This window comes from Telmatherina bonti, assembly GCF_933228915.1.
Source record: "Telmatherina bonti genome assembly, chromosome: 24".
Classification (NCBI taxonomy): domain Eukaryota; kingdom Metazoa; phylum Chordata; class Actinopteri; order Atheriniformes; family Telmatherinidae; genus Telmatherina; species Telmatherina bonti.
In genome coordinates, this window is record NC_136633.1 from 22,031,439 (window position 1) to 22,053,567 (window position 22,129).

At 39.1% G+C, this 22,129-nt stretch overlaps 2 protein-coding genes across 8 annotated transcripts in view; one reads left to right on the forward strand and one right to left on the reverse strand.

Moving 5' to 3' along the window:
• LOC306773848 (peripheral plasma membrane protein CASK) overlaps window positions 1-22,129 on the forward strand; it is a 62,947-nt gene that overhangs the window by 14,896 nt on the left and 25,922 nt on the right. For all 7 annotated transcript variants that reach the window (XM_079263781.1, XM_079263783.1, XM_079263784.1 and 4 more), the window contains exons 2-9: window positions 2,821-2,933; window positions 9,348-9,453; window positions 10,734-10,811; window positions 10,903-10,975; window positions 15,317-15,419; window positions 19,893-20,068; window positions 20,152-20,274; window positions 20,371-20,454. In XM_079263781.1, coding sequence (XP_079119907.1) covers window positions 2,821-2,933; window positions 9,348-9,453; window positions 10,734-10,811; window positions 10,903-10,975; window positions 15,317-15,419; window positions 19,893-20,068; window positions 20,152-20,274; window positions 20,371-20,454 — 856 coding nt within the window. The remainder of the gene's footprint in view (window positions 1-2,820; window positions 2,934-9,347; window positions 9,454-10,733; window positions 10,812-10,902; window positions 10,976-15,316; window positions 15,420-19,892; window positions 20,069-20,151; window positions 20,275-20,370; window positions 20,455-22,129) is intronic.
• gpr34a (G protein-coupled receptor 34a) lies at window positions 12,132-13,394 on the reverse strand (the record flags this gene model as incomplete). Its single annotated transcript, XM_079263813.1, has 1 exon — window positions 12,132-13,394. One exon carries the CDS (start codon window positions 13,392-13,394, stop codon window positions 12,132-12,134), a length of 1,263 nt encoding a protein of 420 aa, XP_079119939.1.

Genomic DNA, 22,129 nt, shown 5'->3' on the forward strand with positions numbered 1-22,129 from the left:
ATTTGTGTGTTTGAGCCATCTGTTTCTGTGCCTGTTTTCTGTAGAGGTATACCTTGAGGGATTGTAAGCTTCAAAGATGTAGAGACAGCTATAACATGTCGTGGTTGTAGATGTCTGGATCACTTGCGGCTGGCTCTGAGACTGAAACGGTGCTGGAGAAAGAACTACAATATACAATGATGCATGTGCGAGACTAGAACACAGGAGATCCACGGCCATATACAGCTTTCTTTTCTGAGTTGGCATAGTAGGAGCTTATGTTGTTGTCAGCATTAGCTAAAAAAGATGTGATTTTGTTTACCTGGAGGCAGAATTTCCAGTTGCTGGGAAGTTTTGGAGACTGCGATGCATCTGGCAGACTTTTAGAATCAAAATGCTTGTGGAAAAGATATTACTTACATGCATTGTTGTTATTTACCTGCTTGCACTTTAACTTGTAACTCCTACAAGTCACAGCATCACTTATAGTTACAAGTCATCCTAAAAAAAGAAGCAGACTCTTATCTAAAACTAGTGTGTACATCATTTTGTGGTTATCTGTTTTTTTTTTCTCTTTTCTATACACCGGAAATCCTGTTTCAGAAAGCAGAAAATAAGATCAGATTGTTATCAACGGTGGTAAGTTCAAGTGTTTGTTTCCTAATCATGTATGAATGTGGCTAGGCCTGTCGCAATAAGTCAAGTAATTGCAGGATAAGAAAAAATGTGCGAAATAAGTTTGCCGGATGCAATAACTTTTATTTGACTTTCTTTTCTCGTTTTTCTCAAGTGCCTCATTTATTTAACTAAATAACTACTTAACTAAACACGGCAACACAACAAGCTTACATCTGCGCCTAAAACAAAATCGACTGTTTTCCCAGCTGGGAAAAAAGAACTCACAAACAGGCTAAGTCCATTTTCCAAACAGTCCACACTCACTGGGGCGTTTAACCGACAGAATAAATACTGACAGGACAGTGCAAACTGGTGCGCACTCAGATAGCGTAGTTGGTAAAGCCATGCTGCCCTTTAATATAGTTAAAAAGGTTGTACTTTTATTATTATGTTGAAAATAGTGTCAAAATGACAATAATTGCGCAATATTATCATTTATTGCAATAATTTCTGAGACAATTAATCGCATCGCAAAATTTGTTTCCGTGACATGCCTAAATGTGGTACAATATGTTATTTATGGAGATGTTAGAGATTATCGGCATGTCGATACTGTCAGTCGCTATCTGCATCAAAATGCAATATCGGAAATTATCGGTAAACTCATATGGAACATCTCTATTTATTTATGTGGTTTAAAATGAGAGTTGCACTGAGGATTTTGTTAGTTTTTTGTTTTTTTTTTAAAGGTTTCTAGTCAAAATTACTTTCTAAGAACTAAAAATATTTTAGAATAGTTGTGAGAAAAGGACTATAAACATTAAAAAGCATATATAATTTTAAAAAAAAAGGAGACTAATGTAAGTTTTATTTATTTATTTATTTATTATGCAAGCTATAATTATTATTTAGTAATTTTAATAATTATTATTATTTATTATCAAGCTATATTATTATTATTTTATTATTTTTATTATTATTTTTATAAGCTATCTTCAGGTTGTCAACATATGCAGGAGCCCTACTGCAATAACATTAATATTAATGTCAACATTTCTCTTGAAAACCAACGGTTTTTTTTCTTGTTTTATTTGCCACATTTCCAGCAAACCCTGTTTTCTCCCCACTAAACTTTTACAAATACCCATTTCTGGGTGGTCTTCACTCACTGGAAAACTCGTAGACATCTTTGCCAGGGAATGTCTAAATTGGCTGGTTGGAGCCAATGAAGCTGAAAATCGTCTGATTTCAGCATCTTGCTGATAAATAAAATAATCTCCATTAAAAAATAGCGTTCATTTCTGACAGTTTGCCATTTCTTGTCTTTCCTGCCTGAAATGCAGCATAAAACCCAAATCTAGCAAATGGTGCTGAACTACTTTCACATGCAAGGAATCAGGCATCAGCGAAGCTGTGTGTGAAAGACAACTTTTTAAATCTTATACCTTCTTTGCCTTGAAATAAAGTGTAGGGTAGGTCTCCTTTGCACAGGTCTCTATAATAAAGCTCCTTTTTTTTTTTAGACTTTACAGCTGCGCTGCACCACACAGCTCTGTAATTCCCACTGGCACGAGCAGGGAGGCTATGGAGCGTAGCTAACCACCCACAGTAAATCCAGAATACTCTCAGAACCAACACGACGTCTGCCCATTGCATCTGGCTGGTGCATTTCCATGTTTATGTGGTAAAAGGACGAACTGACCTGAGAGCTATTCCTGTGTTTGAATCTGAGAAGTCATGTACGACACACACACACACCATGTGCTTTTGGAGATTTCATTTCATTTTATTTCATTTTTACAAATCACATTAAAATACAGTGACACACCAATAAGTACATTGTATACTTGTAAATATTTGGACTCCCTAGAAACTATCTTTAGCTCATTAATGGGAGCCAAGACCTAACAGTTTATCATAGACATATAATAGAAAAACTATTTCCACCCCAACCCCCTAAAACTTAGATCCCCAGATTTCCTCAGTTCCACAGATATAAGACCTCAACACTTGGCACAAAGGAAACATTTGTACATATATATATAATATATACAATAGTTACACTAAAAGTGAGTTACGTCATTTAATCCTCAACCTGTTGTTTTTTGGGTTATAAAAGAAAGTGATAACACTAAACATAGTTTAATAGTAGATGCTTTAATCTCTTTTTAAAAATGGACAAAGAGATGTATGGTACTAAGTCAGTGTTTTTGTGTCTTTCAGGGGTCCCTTCAGTGTGGTGAGGCGCTGCATCAACAGAGACACGGGCCAGCAGTTTGCTGTAAAGATCGTAGACGTGGCCAGCTTCACGTCCAGCCCGGGCCTCAGCACAGAAGGTGAGGAACGCAGCGAACCTGGTTTGAACCATGGCTGCTGTGTGTCTGTCTTTATTGTCCGCTGAAAACACCGGCAGGGATGCGTTCAGTCACGTGCACGAGCACATCTAGAGTTAAAACAAAAGCAATAATCTGCAATGCCGTTTGGCTCTGACATCAAACACTAATGCAGAGAGAAAATCCATACTGTCACACATAAATGGATGAGGCATAATGTCATACACGCTGCACCCGGATGAGTAATATGTTGTAACTGCCTGTTTTTTTGTGTGTCTGGGTAGGTTATGATGGTAAATTTGCGCGAGGCGTGATTGCATGCTTTGTCTCACCATGTGGTATCGTGCTTTGTCCCGCTGAGGTCTGTGTGTGTTTGTCAAAGAGGCAGCAAATCATAGGTGTTTGTTGACGGTAGGGTTGGCATGCACAAAGTGCCATCTGTGATGTCTCAGTCAGAGATAAATTTGGCAGCCAATAACAGCAAGACAAGGAAGTGACCCAAAGGAAGTGAAATGGGGTTTCAACTAATAATGTTTCACAAACCAGAATCTACAGCCAAACTCATTTTGGTGCTAAATCTATTCACCTGAAAGAACAAAGCTCTGAAAACAGATGGTTGCTTTTACCACAGAAATATTGGTGTTAACTCTAAAAGCCAGCTTGTGTCAGCAGCATCCTTGTGTAGAGGTGTTTGTAAATCTTTAAATAGATGCTTGTGATTCTTCTCTAGGTAATTATGTCATGGAACTGGTTTCCAGGAATGCTAACAATGGCGGTTGTACTTAAACACGCAGGTTCTTGCTGCCAGATGGACAAGTCATTTGTCAAACTCCGTTCAGGCTCATGGTTTGGACTCCAGCAGGAGTTCTGGTCAGAGAGTTTAGCCAACAGCGAGTCAGAATGGGGCCACAGAGGATGTTCAGCTGAGTTGCATTAGTGGTGCCTGGCTTGTTGGTTACATAGCTGCTACCCGGCATGGTGCTACTTTTACAAAGATTTAAAAGTGTTTCCGTTCTTTATGGGTCTTAATTTGGTATTAAGTTCATTTAAATATAAGTAACAACTAATAGTTCGCCTGCATTGACCAGAAGATGAATGTTCTTCCTTTTATACTTACTCTGACAAATATCTGAAGCAAGAGAGGTGTGATTTGAACATTGTGGTTGGCTTCAGCCACAATGTGTACAAATAACTGAAAGGTTTGTGGCGCTTTAACTTGATTAAAACATTTAATGAACCGCAATGAAATCTTCTGACCTGTTCAATATGTTTTTGACTTGTTTTGATGGTACATAACACTTATCATGTGCATTCTTGGAGCTGTTGTTGCCCTCTATTGTTACACATAAGTTCTATATTATTAAAAATAACTTTATTCAAAGTAGGGATGCAACGACACCGATTTAGGTATCGGCTCAGTACCAAGCGTGTGTACTCGTACTTGGTATTAATAAAAGTGTACCGATACCACAACCGATACTACACTAATCAATCTAGCCCAGATGTGTATGATGACATGCTTCGGACATGTTTTAAAAGAAATAAATGCCTTGAATGTTAAAATGTGACATTTTTTATTACACTAAAAGATAGATCTTTTGGTTCAAAACCACACATTTATAGTTGTATTTAGCTAAAATGTACCAAATCCAAATAAAACTTGTTGAAATTGTTAGATCTGTAATGATATTATATTTGTATTGGTGAGGTAACCTCAGAAAGGATGGGTCATTTATTACAACGTAATGAAATCTACACAGTTATAACAGCAATAATAACCATAGTCACAATAATGTTCACATAAACAGATTTGGTATTGACAAATATTGGTATCTGCAGATATTCAAATTTCAGGTATTGGTGTTGGATAGAAACTCCCCAAAAATGGACTGGTGCATCCCTAATTCAAAGCAATAATATTATAATGACATATATTGTAGGATGTATGTCTGATTTCAATATCTGATATTGGATATCTGTCTTTAAGGGGTGGGGAATTGAATAGAAAAAATTGAAAATCTGGATTTTTTGCTTGACAATTTTAAAATTGTTATTGTTATTTTTTTTTAAAAAATCTATTTTTGTTAAATTAAAAAAATCCATTATACATTTTTTGTCATTTTTATTGTTTTTATTGATCTTTTTAATTGTCTTCTTGGGTATTATAGCAGCAGAATGATGGTCTGGCTACTGGGTTGTTTTTTTCCAAATTTAAATGACGAAAAATGTGAAAATTATGAATAATACACTGTGAAACAACATTTCTAACATCTCTCACCCAGTGGTACCAATAGCTATACACTAAACACAATCTGTCTTTTATGGACATTTTGTTTTATGTCCAAACTGCTGGTGTTTGTCCCAAATGGGCCCCATTTGGGCGTGGGGCCCTGGGCCCATACTCAAGTGACCAGAATGATGAATTGCTGTGAGCTAATCCGTCCAGTTGTCTGCTGGAAGTTTACTTTTCTGCTGGAAAGCTTCAGCGATTATCTCATGCACTGTTTTCACTTCTCTTTTTACCTGAATAAAGTTTTACCACCTCGGCTGTACTAGGGCTGTGACGATACGCTTTTGTCCCGATTCGATTCAATTCCGATTTTTTTGGGTGCCGATTCAATTTAAATTGCGATTCTCACAATCCTTCGATAATGCTGATTTTTGTAGGTTAAAAACAAAATAAATGTATTAAACTTTTTTTTTCCCACGTCATTTTTCTTGATTTCAATGAGGAAAAAAACAACCCAGCAGCCAGACCATCATTCTGCTGCTATAATGCCCAAGACGAAAAGTAAAAGGATCAATGAAAACAATAAAAATGACAAAAAATATATAATGGATTTTTTTAATTTAACAAAAATAGATTTTTTTAAAATTGTGAAGCAAAAAATCCTGATTTTCGATTTTTCAATTCGATTTTCCCACCCCTAGGCTGTACACACGTTACAAGTTGCCTTCCTGCTTTTTTTATGTTTCCAGGCAAAACTAAATCTAATTTAGCAACATGCTAAACTAGCAAAGACAGCTCATTTCCCATCAGACTTGTGTACGGTAATGGGTGTAAACTAGAAACTCGTCTGGTAAGCTGGTGCATTCATTTGTACCAAGCAGCCCAAAATGTGGCAAGAAAGTATCTATACCATCACATCAGCAGCTTCTTATGTTATTCATGCCAAATTCTGATCCCGCCATCTGATTGGTAGCTGAAATGGCGACTCATCCAGTCTTCGGCGAGTCTGTGTGAACTGTAGCCTCAGTTTTCTGTTCTTAGCTGACAGGAGTCGCACCCTGTGTGGTTTTCTGCCTCTGTAGCCCATCTGCCTCATGGCTGGACATGTTGTGCATTCATGTTGTGCTATTTTGTGTACCTTGGTTAAAACCTGCTTCCTTTTTACCACCTCCAACTAGGGCTGGGCGATATGACCAAAATCTCATATCCAGATATAGCTCATTTTATATTCCCATAACGATATCAAATTTTTTGTGTAATTTTGTGTCAGTCATCAGTTATGTGTCAGATGTGCTTGGCAACGGCAGCAGCGATCTTCTTCCATCTTCGGGAACTATAGTCGTATGGCGTTTCATGGAAAAATGCCTGTTGCAGCGTTTGCGTCTGGAGTATATTATGAACACTTTCGCCTCCACTTGACGCTGCTTTTGCTCGTTGACATTATTCTTTATTCTTTATCTTGATTTTTGCGCAGGTGATGTTGCGTCGGAGTCCGTTGTCGGGACTGTGAGCTCGTCTGATGTCTATTCCACGTCGGTATTTTTTATCTCCAAACCGCATCCATGCGACAGAAATTTCCTCTCTTTTATGAACAAGCCCATAAGTTTGGGTTGGCTGGTCATCTTTTAGTGAATTATCCTGCTCTGAAACACGTCTGCTACCATCTTCCTCCATGTTTATGTATTGCAGCGTGCATGCCGTAAAGCACATCATGACGTAAAATACTGCAGTAAAGCACCTAATTGAGGCGTAAACGATAGAGCCTCATATGAAACAATTGACATTTTCTATCGTCCAAACGATATATATCATCATATGGCCCAGTCCTACTTCCAGCCTGCCCGTTTTCCTCTGACTTCTGGCATTAACAATGCCTTTTTGCTGTCTTCACCATGTCTAGAAGTCTAAATGCATAGAGTTGCTGCCATCTGATTGGCTGATTAGCTGTTTGTGTTAATGAGCGACTGAACAAGTGTACCTAAAAGAGTGTCCGGAGAGTTTACATCAAAATAAAATATGATCAGATGGAAAATTTCCCATGAGCCTGGAAAGAGCCCCTTCAACTTTAACACCTAACTTAGGACATTTTTAAAAGTCACAAGCCGTAATAAGCTTGTCAGCCACTAGATCGAGGACTGGAGTACAGCCAGATTTGGAGAGCAGCTTTCCGGAGACCACATACCTTTTGCTTGTTAAGAAAAAAAAACCTGCGTCAGCAGAAATGAGAGTGGAAAAGAGCTGAACTGCAGGACGGGACTGAGCTGCATCCTGAGGAGCAAACATTGAGTTATATTCAAACGTATTTGTGAAAGCTAGAGGATCGATCATTTAGATTGATGCTTTAGACTTTGGGTGTTGCTTTAAGCTACAATCATAAATTAAGTTTTTTGAAGTTTTTATGATGATTTCTATTGCCTGGCTTTATCCTGGTTTGAAACTATCAAGAGAAAGGCTTCTGTTGTTAGATTTCAAAGTTTAATTTATGTCATTACATCACAGACTGGTGGAGAATCCATTAGGAATCGACCTGTAAATGGCATCAGTCTCATTCAGGGTGCTCCAGGCCTGTCGGAGTGGTTTCCTTGCTGCTGTGGGGACACTGGGAATCATTGTTTCTCAAGAACAGATACTCAATGAGAAGGGTGAGGATGAGTGTGAGGAGGAGAAGAGAGAAATAATGGAAGCAGAGGGGCCGGAGAATGGGGCCTCTGTAGTGTGGACACAGCGTCATTTCTCCGTGTTGCATAATGATACTGGTCTGTCACGACACAAAGATCAGTGGGCTTGCAAATGGGGAGCGGAGTGTGTAAATGAGGTTTTTATGAAGTGAAGAACTTAACAAGAGCACACTGTCAGCTCGCTGCAGCGGTCCTCCATCTGTTTTCATCACTTCCTGCCAGTTGTTCATGTCTTTTGTGTTGAATTTGCTTTTCTTTAAAATCATCTCGGGAGCAGTTTTTCCAGCTTAAACTAAAGGATTGCCCCCCCCCCCCCCCCCCCCCCCCGGGGTTATCGTGTCATTTTATAGGAAATATGATTTGAATTTAGTAACAGAAATGAAATAATGAGAGTGAACAAGATGGGAGGTTTAATAAGTGTTAGGGGTCTTTTTTCTGTCTATGTATTTGAAAACCATCTCTGTGCCACTCAGTATATAGTTGCTCTCTATCGCCCTCTTGTGGTTAAATACAGATATGTTTGCTGTGTTGAGCATGTTGTTGTTGACCCATCACTGAGAGACATGTAAGGACTTTACAAAGTGGCAACTAAATGGTGACTGTACATTTTGTAATGCTTTTAACTTTTATTAAAGATTGATTGAATTACCTGGCATATATAAAAATAAAATGTTTTAGTTTCCTTTTTATGTGTCCAGTTTTCCATTTCTGACTCCTTTGTTGCTCTCTGCAGCCGCTGTAACACCAGCATGCCGCGACTCTGAGATCCAACAGCTTCATATACAGCCTGTAATCATAACCACATACTTAAGATCCTGAACATCGTTTGGTTTATTTAAGTCATCTTTATCTGTTCATCTTAAAACTCCTTGTCAGTGTTTCTTGTTCTGTTACATTATTCTGTGCGAGATTGAATAACATACTCCTTTTTGAGGTATTCACTTATTTATTATTGTATTTAATTTTTGTCATCATTGTTGTAATGCTGTTCAACTTTAATCCCTAGTAATGTCATGACTTTGTGTAGTGGTGAAACAAATGTAAGTAAACAAGAAAAAAAAACCTAATTAATTAAAAAAAAAAAAAAAAAAAAAATGAGTAAACATAATTTATTCTCATATTGCTCTTTACATTATTGCCTTTTTTTTTTTTTTTTTTTTTCAATTTTGTGAGAAGTTCAATAATCCCTGATTCTGGCATCCCTAGCTGTGTCATTTTTGTGTCTTACATCTGTCTGAGTGTCTGAGGAGTGTGAAGAGGTGTAGCAGTGAGCAAGTTTGTCTTGTCTTGTTTTGTCTGTATCTTAAATATTGTTTTGCGTATAAGTTGTGTAATTGTTGATTATAATGTATTATTATTATTATTATTATTATTATTATTATTATGTGTTTTGGACCCCCTCGAAAACGAGATGGTACATCTCAAGGGGCATTCCATAAAATAAACTTCTCTATATTATGCCGGAGTGAAGCGTTAATTAAACATGAACCTCGTCTCTCCCTCTTCCAGATCTGAAGCGAGAGGCCAGTATCTGCCACATGCTGAAACACCCCCACATCGTGGAGTTGCTGGAGACCTACAGCTCTGATGGCATGCTTTACATGGTGTTTGAATTGTAAGCCAGCTCTACAAACAGTCTAAAGTGTCTCATTTATTCAAAGATGCGGTGCTGTGGGTCAAACATGAACATGTGCAGGTGCACCCAACATGCACACACATGCATAAATAATGCTGCTTTTGTTTCAAGGGTGAAAAATAGACTTATATTTATCACATCTTTCATCCCATATAATTATGCTGTTTCCTTCAAAGCATTACGTTGCACGCACTTGTATCTACACCTTCCACCAAACTACCAGCCAGCTCGAGCATGCAGTGGTCTCCCACAGACCCCAATGTTGGGAGCTGTGCAGGTTTATTTTTGCACATGTAAATGTTGTGTTTCGCCTTATTAATTGTGCTACAGCAGTTTAAAAAGTGACACCAGTAATGCTTGTATGTATCAATATGTAAATGAGCCATTGCTTTACACTGACAGGTGCGCTTGTGCAGCCCCACAGCCGCCTTGCAGCAGCAACATTGTCAGTATGACAACCTACAGCTTTGCACAAAAGCTTGGAAATGGCTGTTTTAATGCAGATATGCTTCACATTTTCATCCACATTATCCGCGGTATTTTTTCCCCCCTCTTAATATGAACAAAAAAGTAGCAGAGAGTGATGCTGTCCTGTGTTTTGCTGCACAGATGATACATAAATATATATATGAAGTGTGTATATTCGCTGTCACTGTGCCTGCCTAAGAAACTGCAACTTCTTCATAAAATCAAACACTAGTTTCAGCAGTTTCCAGATGGCTTTGGCTGATCATTTTTATACACTGAAGCTAATTACACCACTCCACCTCTCGTCTTTTTGGTTTCACACTTATTAACTTGCTTGGCAAGAGACTAATATAAACATGTAATAAGTAAAGACTTTTATATTTAATGTATGACTCAAGTGATAAGCTGGGAAGGACATAAACTGGTGTCTTAAATGAAATAAATTGATGATTTAATGCAAATTCATCTGATTAATTTCTGGAATTCACAACAAAATGATCCAAACTATGATAGATTTACATAAAAACAAACCTTTTGAAGGTTTTTCAGGGAATGTCTTGACCTCAGCTTCTGTTTTTCTGCATCAGGTTTCCTGTGTGAAAACTTTATCATGTGTATGTGCGTTTGGTTAAAAAGCACCTGGAGAATACAGATGATGAAAAGTACTGTAATAATGTGCTAATGCTTGCTCTATTCTCTGTTTTATTTGCTATGCTGTGAGTTGCCAGTTTGACCTTTTGTGTTATAACCTTTAATCTACAACAAATAGTTCTTTTTGTTCTTTTCCTCAGTATGGATGGAGCAGACCTGTGTTTTGAAATAGTCAAGAGAGCTGATGCTGGGTTTGTCTACAGCGAAGCTGTGGCCAGGTAGGGAACCAGGTTGAGGAAATAATAAATCCTGAAACTGAACAATGTGTTGAGGCCCTGCATGAGCTCTTTGTGTTTCTGTCCCTTTCAGTCACTATATGAGGCAGATTCTGGAGGCTCTGAGGTACTGCCATGACAACAATGTGATTCATCGTGATGTAAAGGTGAGTGTTTTCCTACCGCGTCACAGGCTTGGCTGCTAAAACCACAAAACAGGCTTAGATAAACCCAAAAGACATTAAAGCTACCGTTAAAATCACACTTTATTCACAGAATGTGTGTCTGTGTTTTGCTAGACAACTTGTGATGATATTTACGCTTTATGTTGCAGTAAAATTACCACAGAATGTACATTATGTTGGTTTATACACCTTAAAAGCAGAATGTTTGCAAACTAATACCTTTGCAAGCGTAATGCTAGTTGTACTATATGTTATATGTACATCAGAGTTAGTTGTTAGATTAGAATTAACCAGTGATTCCAGCAGGATTAGCTTTCAGGCCAGGGTTACGGAGCCACCCAGACCAGGTGGAGCAGCTCTGAAGCAGGCCTTTTCTTCCACTCTGCAGCTGTTTATCACTAAATATTTGTTGGCTTCTTCTATGTAGAGGCAGTCTGGCTGTTGTTAAATGAATTGACAGATACAGCGTGTTTGAACTAACCTGGTACTTGTTGTTTAGTCTAAAACGTCTCTTATCGAAGCACACCGAGCTCCTTTCCGTTCCATCTGTGTGTGCAGACAGGAAACGCTTATTCTGTTTATTCTGTTTGCATGTTTTTATACCCATTACAAGCTAATACAGTTCTGCTTTTTCAGCACAGTGCAGGAAAAATGGTTTTAGATAACTTAAATTTTTTTTTTTTTTTTTTAAATGAAATGGTGAAGCTCAAATGTAGATTTTAGGATACAAAGTTTCGGACTTTAATGCTTCAAACAGGGGGAAAAAAAATCTAAATAAAACCAACAGTCTGTTAAAAAACACTTCATTTTGTAGCTGGATTGTAAACCTCCTGGATGAGATATAAATATCTTAAAAAATTACCTAAAGATTAAACTTTTTTAAATCACAATTCATCCCACAGAGTTACACAATACTGTTCCTGAAAAGTGTAATAAAAATCTAAGCGATAGCGGCGCTCAGGAGGCGTTTAGAGGGTTACGCAGCTTCTAACAAGCAGAGTTATTCTAAAGGCAGTGCAGCCAAATCAACTTGGTAGATGAGTTATTTTTCATTTGAAACAAATAAATTTCTAAGCTTCGTAGTATTGAGCTGAGTTTTCCAGTCAGACCATTCACCTCCAGTTGGATCCGGTTGTGATCACTGCTGGACAGCTGGTTGGAGTGTGGTCACTCCTGTATAGTGGAGGGTGGAGGCGCAGATGCTGGCTCGGGGGGTCTGGGAAGGCGTGTTCTGGCTGTGGTCGGCTGCAGCAATCTGCATCGAGGGCCGTCTGGACTCCACCGTTGAGCTGAAGGACGACTGGTCGGTATGGAAGATGGAGCGGCCGCCAAGCCAGCTTCCGATGGCGTGCAGGGTGGTTTTGCGCACGGAGCCAGACAACAGAAAGTACATGACGGGGTCCAAGCAGCTATTAAAGGCAGATAACAACAGCATGATCTCGTTGGTGCGGTCCACCAGCTGTAGGTAGTCACATGATCTCACGTCACTGAGCTGGGAGTAGATATAGACGGGGCGAAAGGCGTGGTACGGTCCGAAGCAGACGGTGAAAAGAAACAGAACAAAGAACGACTTCTTGGCCGTACTTTTGTATTTGTTTGCGTTTGGAAGGTCCGGTTTGTCCCAGGAAACTTGCAACAATTGTGAGGCGATATTAGCGTAGGAGACCACGAGCATGAGGAAGACGAGCCAGAACAGGAAGACCAGCACTGCGTTGAAGTATGCCTTCCCTTGGGAGTGCTGTCGCTGCCTGTACTGGAAACATTTGCCGTTGTCTTCCACGTCCTCTGCTGTGGAGACCATGGCCACAGCCGCCATCAGCGATAGGCCCCACAGCGCTCCACACACCACCCAGCTCCACGGCTTCCTGCGCCCCCACACCACCAGCGTCATCCTCACCCTTTTCCGCCCTCTTCCTTTCCCCCTCAGCCTCAAGTATCTGTCCAGGCTGATGAGGCCCAGTAATAAGATGCTAATATACATGTTCATGTAGAATAGATTCCCCACCAGCTTGCAGGCCACAGGTCCCAGCATCCACTTGTCTCCGCTGACATGGTAGAACACCCTGAAGGGCAGACACGCCAGGAGCACCAGATCGGCCACGGCGCAGTTGATGAGGAACACCCGCACCGAGTTGCGGCTGGAGTGTAGGAAGAAGAAGACCCACAGAGCAAACAGGTTCCCCACGAGGCCAAAAATGAAGAACAAGGAGTAGAAAACAGCGAGCAGCAGACTGAGGGCTGAGTCATTAAATGTGCACTCCTGAGCGGCGGGTGTTGAAACGGAGGGAGCGACGGGGCTGACGGAAAGGAAGGATGAAGTCTGAACGGAGAGAGAAGAGTTAGAAGATGCTGAGGCCAAAGGAGTTGGTGTGAAAGCAGCAGTAGGGTGGATTGTGGTCATCGTGTCCGCTGGTTGACGATCTGGCTCTGCAAAAAAAACAAAAAAAAAAAAAATGCATCGATGCATAGAAGAAGAAGATGTTAGTCAGATCTAAAGGGCAAAAGAAAAGGTTTTTACTTTCAAACCACATTGTGCATTTTATGAGTAATATGCATGCGGGTGAGTAATATCTAGACTGTAGTTCACATTTCAGAGCTTTTATCTACGATCTTACTGGAACAGACTTTGCATAAAAATGCTTTTCTTTGTGTAAATTACAAATGAAACAAATCGTGATTATCTCGCTTCTTATTTGTGAATTCAAAGCTTAACACCAAACTTTGAAATTCAGCTGCATCATAGCGGAGCCTAATGGGCTTATTTTAGATGCACAAACACGCTTCTCTTGCATATGGACACTCGTATGAAGTAGCTGGTTATGAAAGCAGATAATGAAATGACTCACCACCAGCATTCCTTCCACAGGAGACTTGAAGCAGCTTTGGTTTTAAATGTGCAGAAATATTTTCGCCCAGCGATCCAGCTCGGGGTTCTCACCGATCAGACGTCTTTATGAAGGAAGCAGCTTGTTTAAAAATCATCTCCCAGTTCAGACAGAAGGGTGAAGCTGCTCCTGAACGCGTTTGCTCTCTTCAGCTGCAATCCTTGAATGAGTCATTTATGAAGTAGACTTGTGTTTTGTTGTGTCCTCCGCTCGGCTTGTCTTTCCTCAGTCCTTGTCCTTTTTTCTTCGAATCTGCGCTCCCATAAATGTAACTGTTGAGTCTGCTGCTGCTCTCGTCCCTTCCTTTGTGTTTTCTCTCACCCTTTCGCCGCCTCTCTTATCTTGCAAACTGTGTGAGCATCATCCACAGCCCCCAGTTCCTCCTTTACATGCAAAGGGAGGAAATGAACTCACAAACACATATATCTACATATCTCAGCTCTTTTCGTGTCAGTGCGGTCGTGAACGGTCCCTTTCATTTATGACAATAAGTGAACTATCAGGCTGAATTTCTTCTTCTTTTTTTCTTTTTTTTTTACTACAACATGCACAGATCACTGACATTTACCCCGACTATAAGGTACACTCATCCTTTCACAGTTATAAGAGCATCTTCTGTTGTTTTACTTTACACACCACAAAGGGTTCATGTTGGCTTGTGCTGACAGGTTGCATGGTTGTCTCACAGAATCAGTAGAGTGAAAGCAGAATTATTACTTTGTGCAGCTGCTTTATCATCTTATTAACACGTGATCATGAAACACTGGTATCAGCTGACTTAGCTGGTTCTTTTACACCTGATTTAGTTTTCTGTTTTGTGAGTCGTCAGGTTGAAAAATGAGACGTTATTTACAGTAATGTAAGAAGGTTTGGATTTCCTTTTTTTTTTTTAAATTTACATAATCTGATGGAATCCAGTCGAAGCCACGTTAAATGTAACTCGTCCTTGCTCTATAAGTTGATTAATAAAGCAGACGGTTTAGTAATTCAATTGAATCCCCTTTTCAGATCAATACTTTGTCGTCATTTCCATCTTCTTCTGCCATATTTGATTGATTAATCGAACAGGATTCAACATCTTGCTCCACAGTGTTCAAGTTTGAAGCCACATTTTGACCTTTTGTTCAGAAAAAAACCCCCATCTCACTAAAACACATTATCCAGAATGTTCTGATTGCTTCCTGTCTGTCTCAGCATCATATTTATGTGGTTACATTGGCATTTTAGATTTCTTGTCATTCTGAAACCAAAGTTCATTAACCAGAAATTGAACGCACAGAACTGTGCACTTTTGCACAGAAAATGAGAGGCAGTGCCCCACACAGCCAGCAAAAGTACCTGGAGGAAGGATTTGTGCATCTTTGAGATGATGAAGTGGATGTAATTGTCTGAAACCCGACTACAGTTTGACATGTCTGTGTTTTTTGTGCTTTTGCAGCCTCACTGTGTGCTTTTAGCCTCAAAAGAAAACTCTGCTCCAGTAAAGCTGGGAGGATTTGGAGTGGCGATCCAGCTGGGAGAGTCCGGTCTAGTAGCTGGAGGTAGGAACACTCGCATGTCCGCCGAGTATAAATACTCAGAATTAACCAAATAGGAACACGTGCGCTCATTTAATAAAGTCAAATCAGGATCTGAAATGAAATTATCTGGTCATCAACAGGTCTTAATATGATCAATAAAGCTGCTTAAAAGCAGCACCGTTTAACTTCTTACAGTGTAACGGCAGCAGGTTTTACAGTCACTTTTAGCAGCAGTTACAGACATCACCCCCCTTCTTTTGCATGATGTTAACGATGCATCACATCATCGTCGAGGAATTAAGCCGCTTTCCTTTACAACGTTACATCAGTTCTCTGAGGTTTCCTTATTTTTTATTCATGCACCCTTTGACAGAATCACTGAGTAGAGCTGGGCGATTAATCAGATTTTAATCTCAACTACGATCTGGGTTTTCAACGGTCATAAAAATAAAAGGGTGTGATTATTTTTCTCTTTCCAGTTTCCTCTCCTGCTGTCTTCAGCTGCTAATCGAGCGTCTCTGGCGTTGCAGCGCTGTAATGTAAACTCCTCCCACAGCCGCTTTGCTTTCATTCAGACACTGTTGCCAACTTGGCGACTTTTATTGTTAAAAGCGACAAATCTAGCAACTTTTACTGGAGTTATTAGAGACTTTTCTGGTGTTTTGGTGACTGACTTGAAGGCACATATTGTTCTGCAGTTACTGTAAGGAAGGAGCAGCGGGAGCCTCTCCCGTCCTAAAGCACTCCCAGGCGGCCAGTCTCAGTCGGCTCCGGCTGCAGGTCAATGTAGAATAACTGCAGTAGGTTGTGGAAGTTCACCTAAACATAGTTTATACTGGGCTGTGACGATATGCTTTTGTCCAGATTCGATTCCGATTTTTTTGGGTGCTGATTCGATTTAAATTGCGATTCTCAAAATTCTTCAATATTGATGATTTATGTAGATTAAAACCAAATAAAATTTCTAAAACTTCTTTTTGCTCGTAATTTTTCTCGATTTCAGTCAGGAGAAAAAAACACAATAAACCAGACCATCATTCTGCTGCTATAATGCTCAAGACCACCAGTAAAAAGATCAATAAAACCAATAAAAATGACAAAGATTTGATAGTGGATTAATTTTATTTGATTGAAAAGAAAATTTTAACCAAAAAAAAATCGATTTTTAAAATTGTGAAACAAAAAATCCTGATTTTCAATTTTTCAATACGATTTTCCCACCCCTAGTTTATACCATTATCTGTGACAACTGGCTGCATTATTTTTGTATAAACACACACGTAATTCCACGAGTTAAACACTGTAATATCCCTCCGTCATGGGGCGTCACCATAGCAACACGTTAATCAGCTGGTTCAGATCAGCTGTCTTTTAACAGGTGAATGAGAAAACCGCGCTGTAGCCTGACAGCGGTTGTTTGGTATAAAAACTACATCCAGGCCAACATGAAATAGTTTGTATGATTTAGTATATTTAGCAAACGTTGTAAAAAAGATTTGTCATAAAATGTTTAGTGTGGGACCATGGTAAAAGCGGATAAAATAACTCGGACCTGTGCATTAAGCGGTTGTAACGCCCGACGTGGAGTCCAGAACACCATGACACGCAGCGTTGTTTAATTCTTACTTATATTTATCTACTCAGTTTACATCAGCATTTGAACTTTGTCAAGACAAAGCTTCATGTTATTTGTTTGTCTTCTAAAATATGTGGAATCCAAAAGACATTGTTTAAAAGCCACGGTTTAATGTTAACTATATTCATGTTAAAGATAACAGATAATCGTGTTAAATAATCAAGATCTTAATTTCAGTCAAAAATAATGGTGATTATAATTTTTTGCCATAATCGAGCAGCCCTTCTCATTGCAACAGATGCTAGCTTACATTGAAGACTTCTGCTGAACTTTTACACATCAGTATGTGAACCCATCAGGAACTTCATACAACACCATTTGCTATATAAAAAACAAAACCGGATGTTTAGAAACCTCTGCACAATGCAGCGAGGTGACACTTCCTCCTAGAGCTATATCTGTCTCTTTTTCCTGTTTAGCTAAACATGACCGTTCCTCACTTGTAGCTTCAACCCAGCGTTACATTTTTCCAGCTGTTCTAATCTCTCACTCCGGGGATTTAAGGTATACACATCCCAGTCCTGCAGCAGCTGAAAGCAAATGCACAAATGCAGCATATGTTGCGGATGTGAAAGCAGAGTTGTGGTTCTGTGCAGAAGGAAGCAGATTGAAACTGCATCAATAAAAGCGGTAGCTTAAAACCGACCCTGAGCTGTATTAAAACGTATAAACAAACGCGGTGTGTTTAAAAAGAACTGAAAGACTGGTTCAGGATTACAACATCCCTCTAAAAACAATTACTTCAAGTTATTGCTGCTGAAGGTGGTTCTAAAATTTACTGAGTCATGGAGTTTTTCCACATATTTCTTCTGCATTTTGGTTTAGTTTTAGCTAAACGTGCAATATATGTTGTATTTGGGGTCATGTGAGGTGTCAATATAATCTATTTACTGTTTATTTTAACTGTATTTTATGTTATGTTATTGCCTTTTTCCACTACTTTCTATGTATTCTTCATCTTGTCTTTTGTACATTCAGCTTGAGTGACTTTAGATGTGCCTGTAAATAAAACTGATGATGATAAATTATCCATTAGTTTTCATACAGTTAAGAATAACTTGTAATGGTTGAACTTTACTGACCCATCCATTCACCAGTAACAATTTTGACCACAAAATTTACCGCCTGGCTTTTCTGCCTTCCTCAGGCATTTTGGTACAATTCTCTCAACTTTTTATTTTTAACAGCTTGTGGTGTCCATTTCTGCAAAAATTCCTCTGAGTCTTGTCTTACAGGTCTCTTTATTTGATACACTGATGATGCATGTTGCACAATCTGGACAAATCTGTGGTGGAAATTAATGCACTACAAAAAAACAGTATTATATATCATTTTATATCAGTTTCTTTTTGCTTTTTATTTTATTTTAAACAAAAGATTTGCTCAAAACCACCAAACATTCAGTTTCTTTTTCTTTTTATTTCCAGCCTCTACATGCCAGTTTATTTATTTTCCAGAGTCATTAGTTTAAAAAAAAAAAAAAGAAATCTTGTAATAAACTGTAGAGGATGAGCTATTGATGGTAAATAGAGCCTTTCGTATAACAAAGATTTGCAAAAAAATTTATTTGATTAATTTTTATTTTTATTCAGTGCCAGTCACCAGGTCCTGAACCAGCAAAATGTGGGACGAAAGTGTGCGTGTGAATCTGTAAACACACACCGATCATTTCAGGAGGTTAAAAAGAAGGATGTTTGTTTTTTATTCATGCTTTAGTTAAAGCGCGTCCTTCTGCCTTTAGCTGAACTCAAAAACAATCGTCTCTTTGTTTATGCATCTGTGCGTTCACATCTGTGCCATGCATCTTAGCATGGCTGCATAGCTCAGTCAGCAGGGAGGGTGTGTGCTGGTCGCGTACAGGCCTAAAAACAGGCGTTCTCACACCTTCACCAAGAATTACCAGTAAATCTGTAAGGAGCACCAGGTCACGAGCTGCTGGATCTGCTGGTTTGCTGCTGGAAATGTAGAAAACTTTACACACATCTGGTGGAATGCGTTTATAAATAATCGTGACTTATTGATTATTATTTAAAATAAGTCATGAATAATAATGCAAATATATATATATATATATATATATTTGTAAAAACAAAATAAAATTCTATAAAAATATATAAAAATTATATATTAAATATAAAAAAATTATATATAAAAAATTTATATATTTTTTTTACTAACCAAACAAAATTGAATTATATAAATATATGGATGGATAAACTGGTATTTAAAGGGTTAAAATCCTTAAATTGAGTGAATGTTTGGTAGTTTTGAGCAAGTCTGAAATTCTTTGTGATGTACGAAACAAGCAGGAAGAGAAAGCTCACACAATGAATTCATGATGGTTTCCAGATTAACACATTCGTACATTTCTTTCAATTTTATCTTGATAATTGATGAAGATTTAGATCATAAATGAGTTAAAAATACCAAAGTGCTGCTGCTAAACTTGGCTGCATGATTGGAAGTGTGGCCTGCGTGCACTGCCTGAGTCTGACAACAAGCATAAGTCCTCGTCTGGACCACATACAGGAAGGGGCGCCTAAAAACCTTTCAGTAATTTATCTGATCAGTCATGGGAGCAACATGTGTTTCCTCCTGGTGTGATGTGTATCAGCTGTTTTTGATAAAAAGGCAGAAATGAGTTCAAACTAGTGTGAAAATGAAAATAAAAACCATCATAAAAACATATCAGTCGTCGCTCATGTCAGTCGGTTTCTGTGAAACTTTATGGCATTTGCTAAATAAACCAAAATATCAGGCCTTTCTTTTTTTTCATACCAGCTTTTCACTATTTTATCCATTTTCATTTCCCAGTAGCTACTCATTCACAATTTCACCTCCCTGCCTGCTGCCTTCAGGTCGAGTCGGCACCCCTCACTTCATGGCCCCAGAGGTTGTTAAGCGGGAGCCATACGGGAAACCAGTGGATGTGTGGGGATGTGGAGTGATCCTCTTCATCCTCCTGTCTGGCTGCCTGCCTTTTTATGGCACAAAGGAGCGCTTGTTTGAAGCCATCATCAAGGGAAAATACAAGGTTTACAAGCTTTACCTGGCTCACCATAGCAACAGCTACATGTGTATGTTAACTTCTGGTCCCCTGTGTGCATATTTATCCAGATGAATCCACGCCAGTGGGCCCACATCTCTGAAAGCGCCAAGGACCTGGTGAGACGGATGCTGATGCTGGACCCTGCAGAGAGAATCACAGTCTACGAGGCCCTGAACCACCCCTGGCTGAAGGCAAGATCGCTCATACGGACTTATAATGTTAAAAATGTTTTAATCGCAGGATTTAATTCACAAAAAACGCAAGTAATTTAAGTCATTTAACTACAGGAGAGGGATCGGTACGCCTACAAGATCCATCTGCCCGAAACGGTGGAACAGCTGAGGAAGTTCAACGCCAGGAGGAAGCTGAAGGTAAGTTCAGCAGAATTATCTGATGGTCGATGAAGCAAAGTTTGCTTCTGTGTTTATCAGCAGAAAGAGGAAATGACACTTTTCTTGCACTGTGCAGCTGTTTATAATGACCCAGATGTATATCTGCGAAAATGTTTTCAGAGTGTTACCAGGTCACCACGATCACACTGATTACTGGGGCTTCGACATGTAAAAGTTATGGACGTACAAAAGGTTTGGCAGCGACTCAAACTCACTCTGCTGCTTCAGCCTGTAAAAAACAAACTTATTTGCTTTAAAATCAATCAGAAACTTTTCTTGTTTTTAAATATTTTTACTGACAAAATACTTCAATGATTGCAAAAGTCAGGACATTCCAACTTCTTCCTCAGATAAGCTATCAGCTTTAGAGGCAAATGCTGACTTAAGGCGATCACTTCTACAGATGTAACAAGAACTTTAATTCACAATTATTCTGTTTTAAAAGGCACAAACAATTCATTGCAAAAAATGACTCGATATTGTCACTTTCCACAAAGAAATGTGTCTGAAGCACATCAGCGCAGCTTGCGCACGTAACAAAACAAAGTTGCACAATGCCTGCGTGTTACCACTTTGTCGTTCCATGCCAGTGTCGGAGGAGGCGTGTTGGATTGGGAAGAGTTTAGTGACTGACAGATTAAGTCATTCATGTCAAATTTCCTTTATTTAGTGAAAATCAGGACTGCGGTGTCATTATGTCCGATAGCATGTAAAGTCGCTAGAAAAAAGGTGCAGTAAAAGGACAAAATGGGTAAAAATTACGCTAAATTAAAAGGTAAACACGCAGTAATTGGGTTTGATTAACCTTCATATTCATCTAACGTAACACTGGTGTGATTATTATACCATTTGCAGTTTTATACTCATCAACGTGTTTTACTAAATGTTGTCTAACTATTTACATGTAGCTAACATGTAGGATTTAGTTATTGTTCACAGAGGAGAGGCTCAGGTTTGGCTTTTCTTTGCATGTTTTTCTCTTTGCACCAAAAGATAGAAATAAAGTTTAGCAACCTATAAAAAACTGTTCATATGGTTTTACATAATAAAGTGAAAATTAATCCATAACAACTGTGATTACTGGAATTTTGCGATTAATTCATTTACAATAATTATGTCAAGAAAGTCTATAATCGTGACATCCGTAATCCGTTCTCACGGTGTGTTCAGACCAAACGCGTTTTGAGCGTCAAGAGCGGCAGGTTTCTATGTAAAGTCCATGGGGAGGCGCGGCAAGGGGGTGTCGAGCTTTCTTGCGTTTTGGGTGTCGGCGTCAAAAGCCAGAGATGGACAAAGCTGAACTTTGTACGCTCAACGCGGGGCGTCAACCAATCAGAGCGATCAGCTCGCAGCTCCTGGAGGATTCCTGTGGTGAACCCAGACACGGGGCTGAGACGCCATTACTCCGTGCAATATTTAGGATAACCATTTCTTGCTAAAAAGCGGAATGTTACTGATTTGGCAACGTAGCAGGATACGTTGCCTAGCAACGCTTTGTTGGATTAACACTGACTATTACTGCCCTACGACAACGTCCTCTAACTTTATTTATTAAATAAAACCATGCCATCTCTCTACTGAATCCGCCATCATTCAAACTGACTGAAAGGAAAGCTCCGCCTCCCTCCTCTCTTTTCCACTGTGTCTGCCGCTC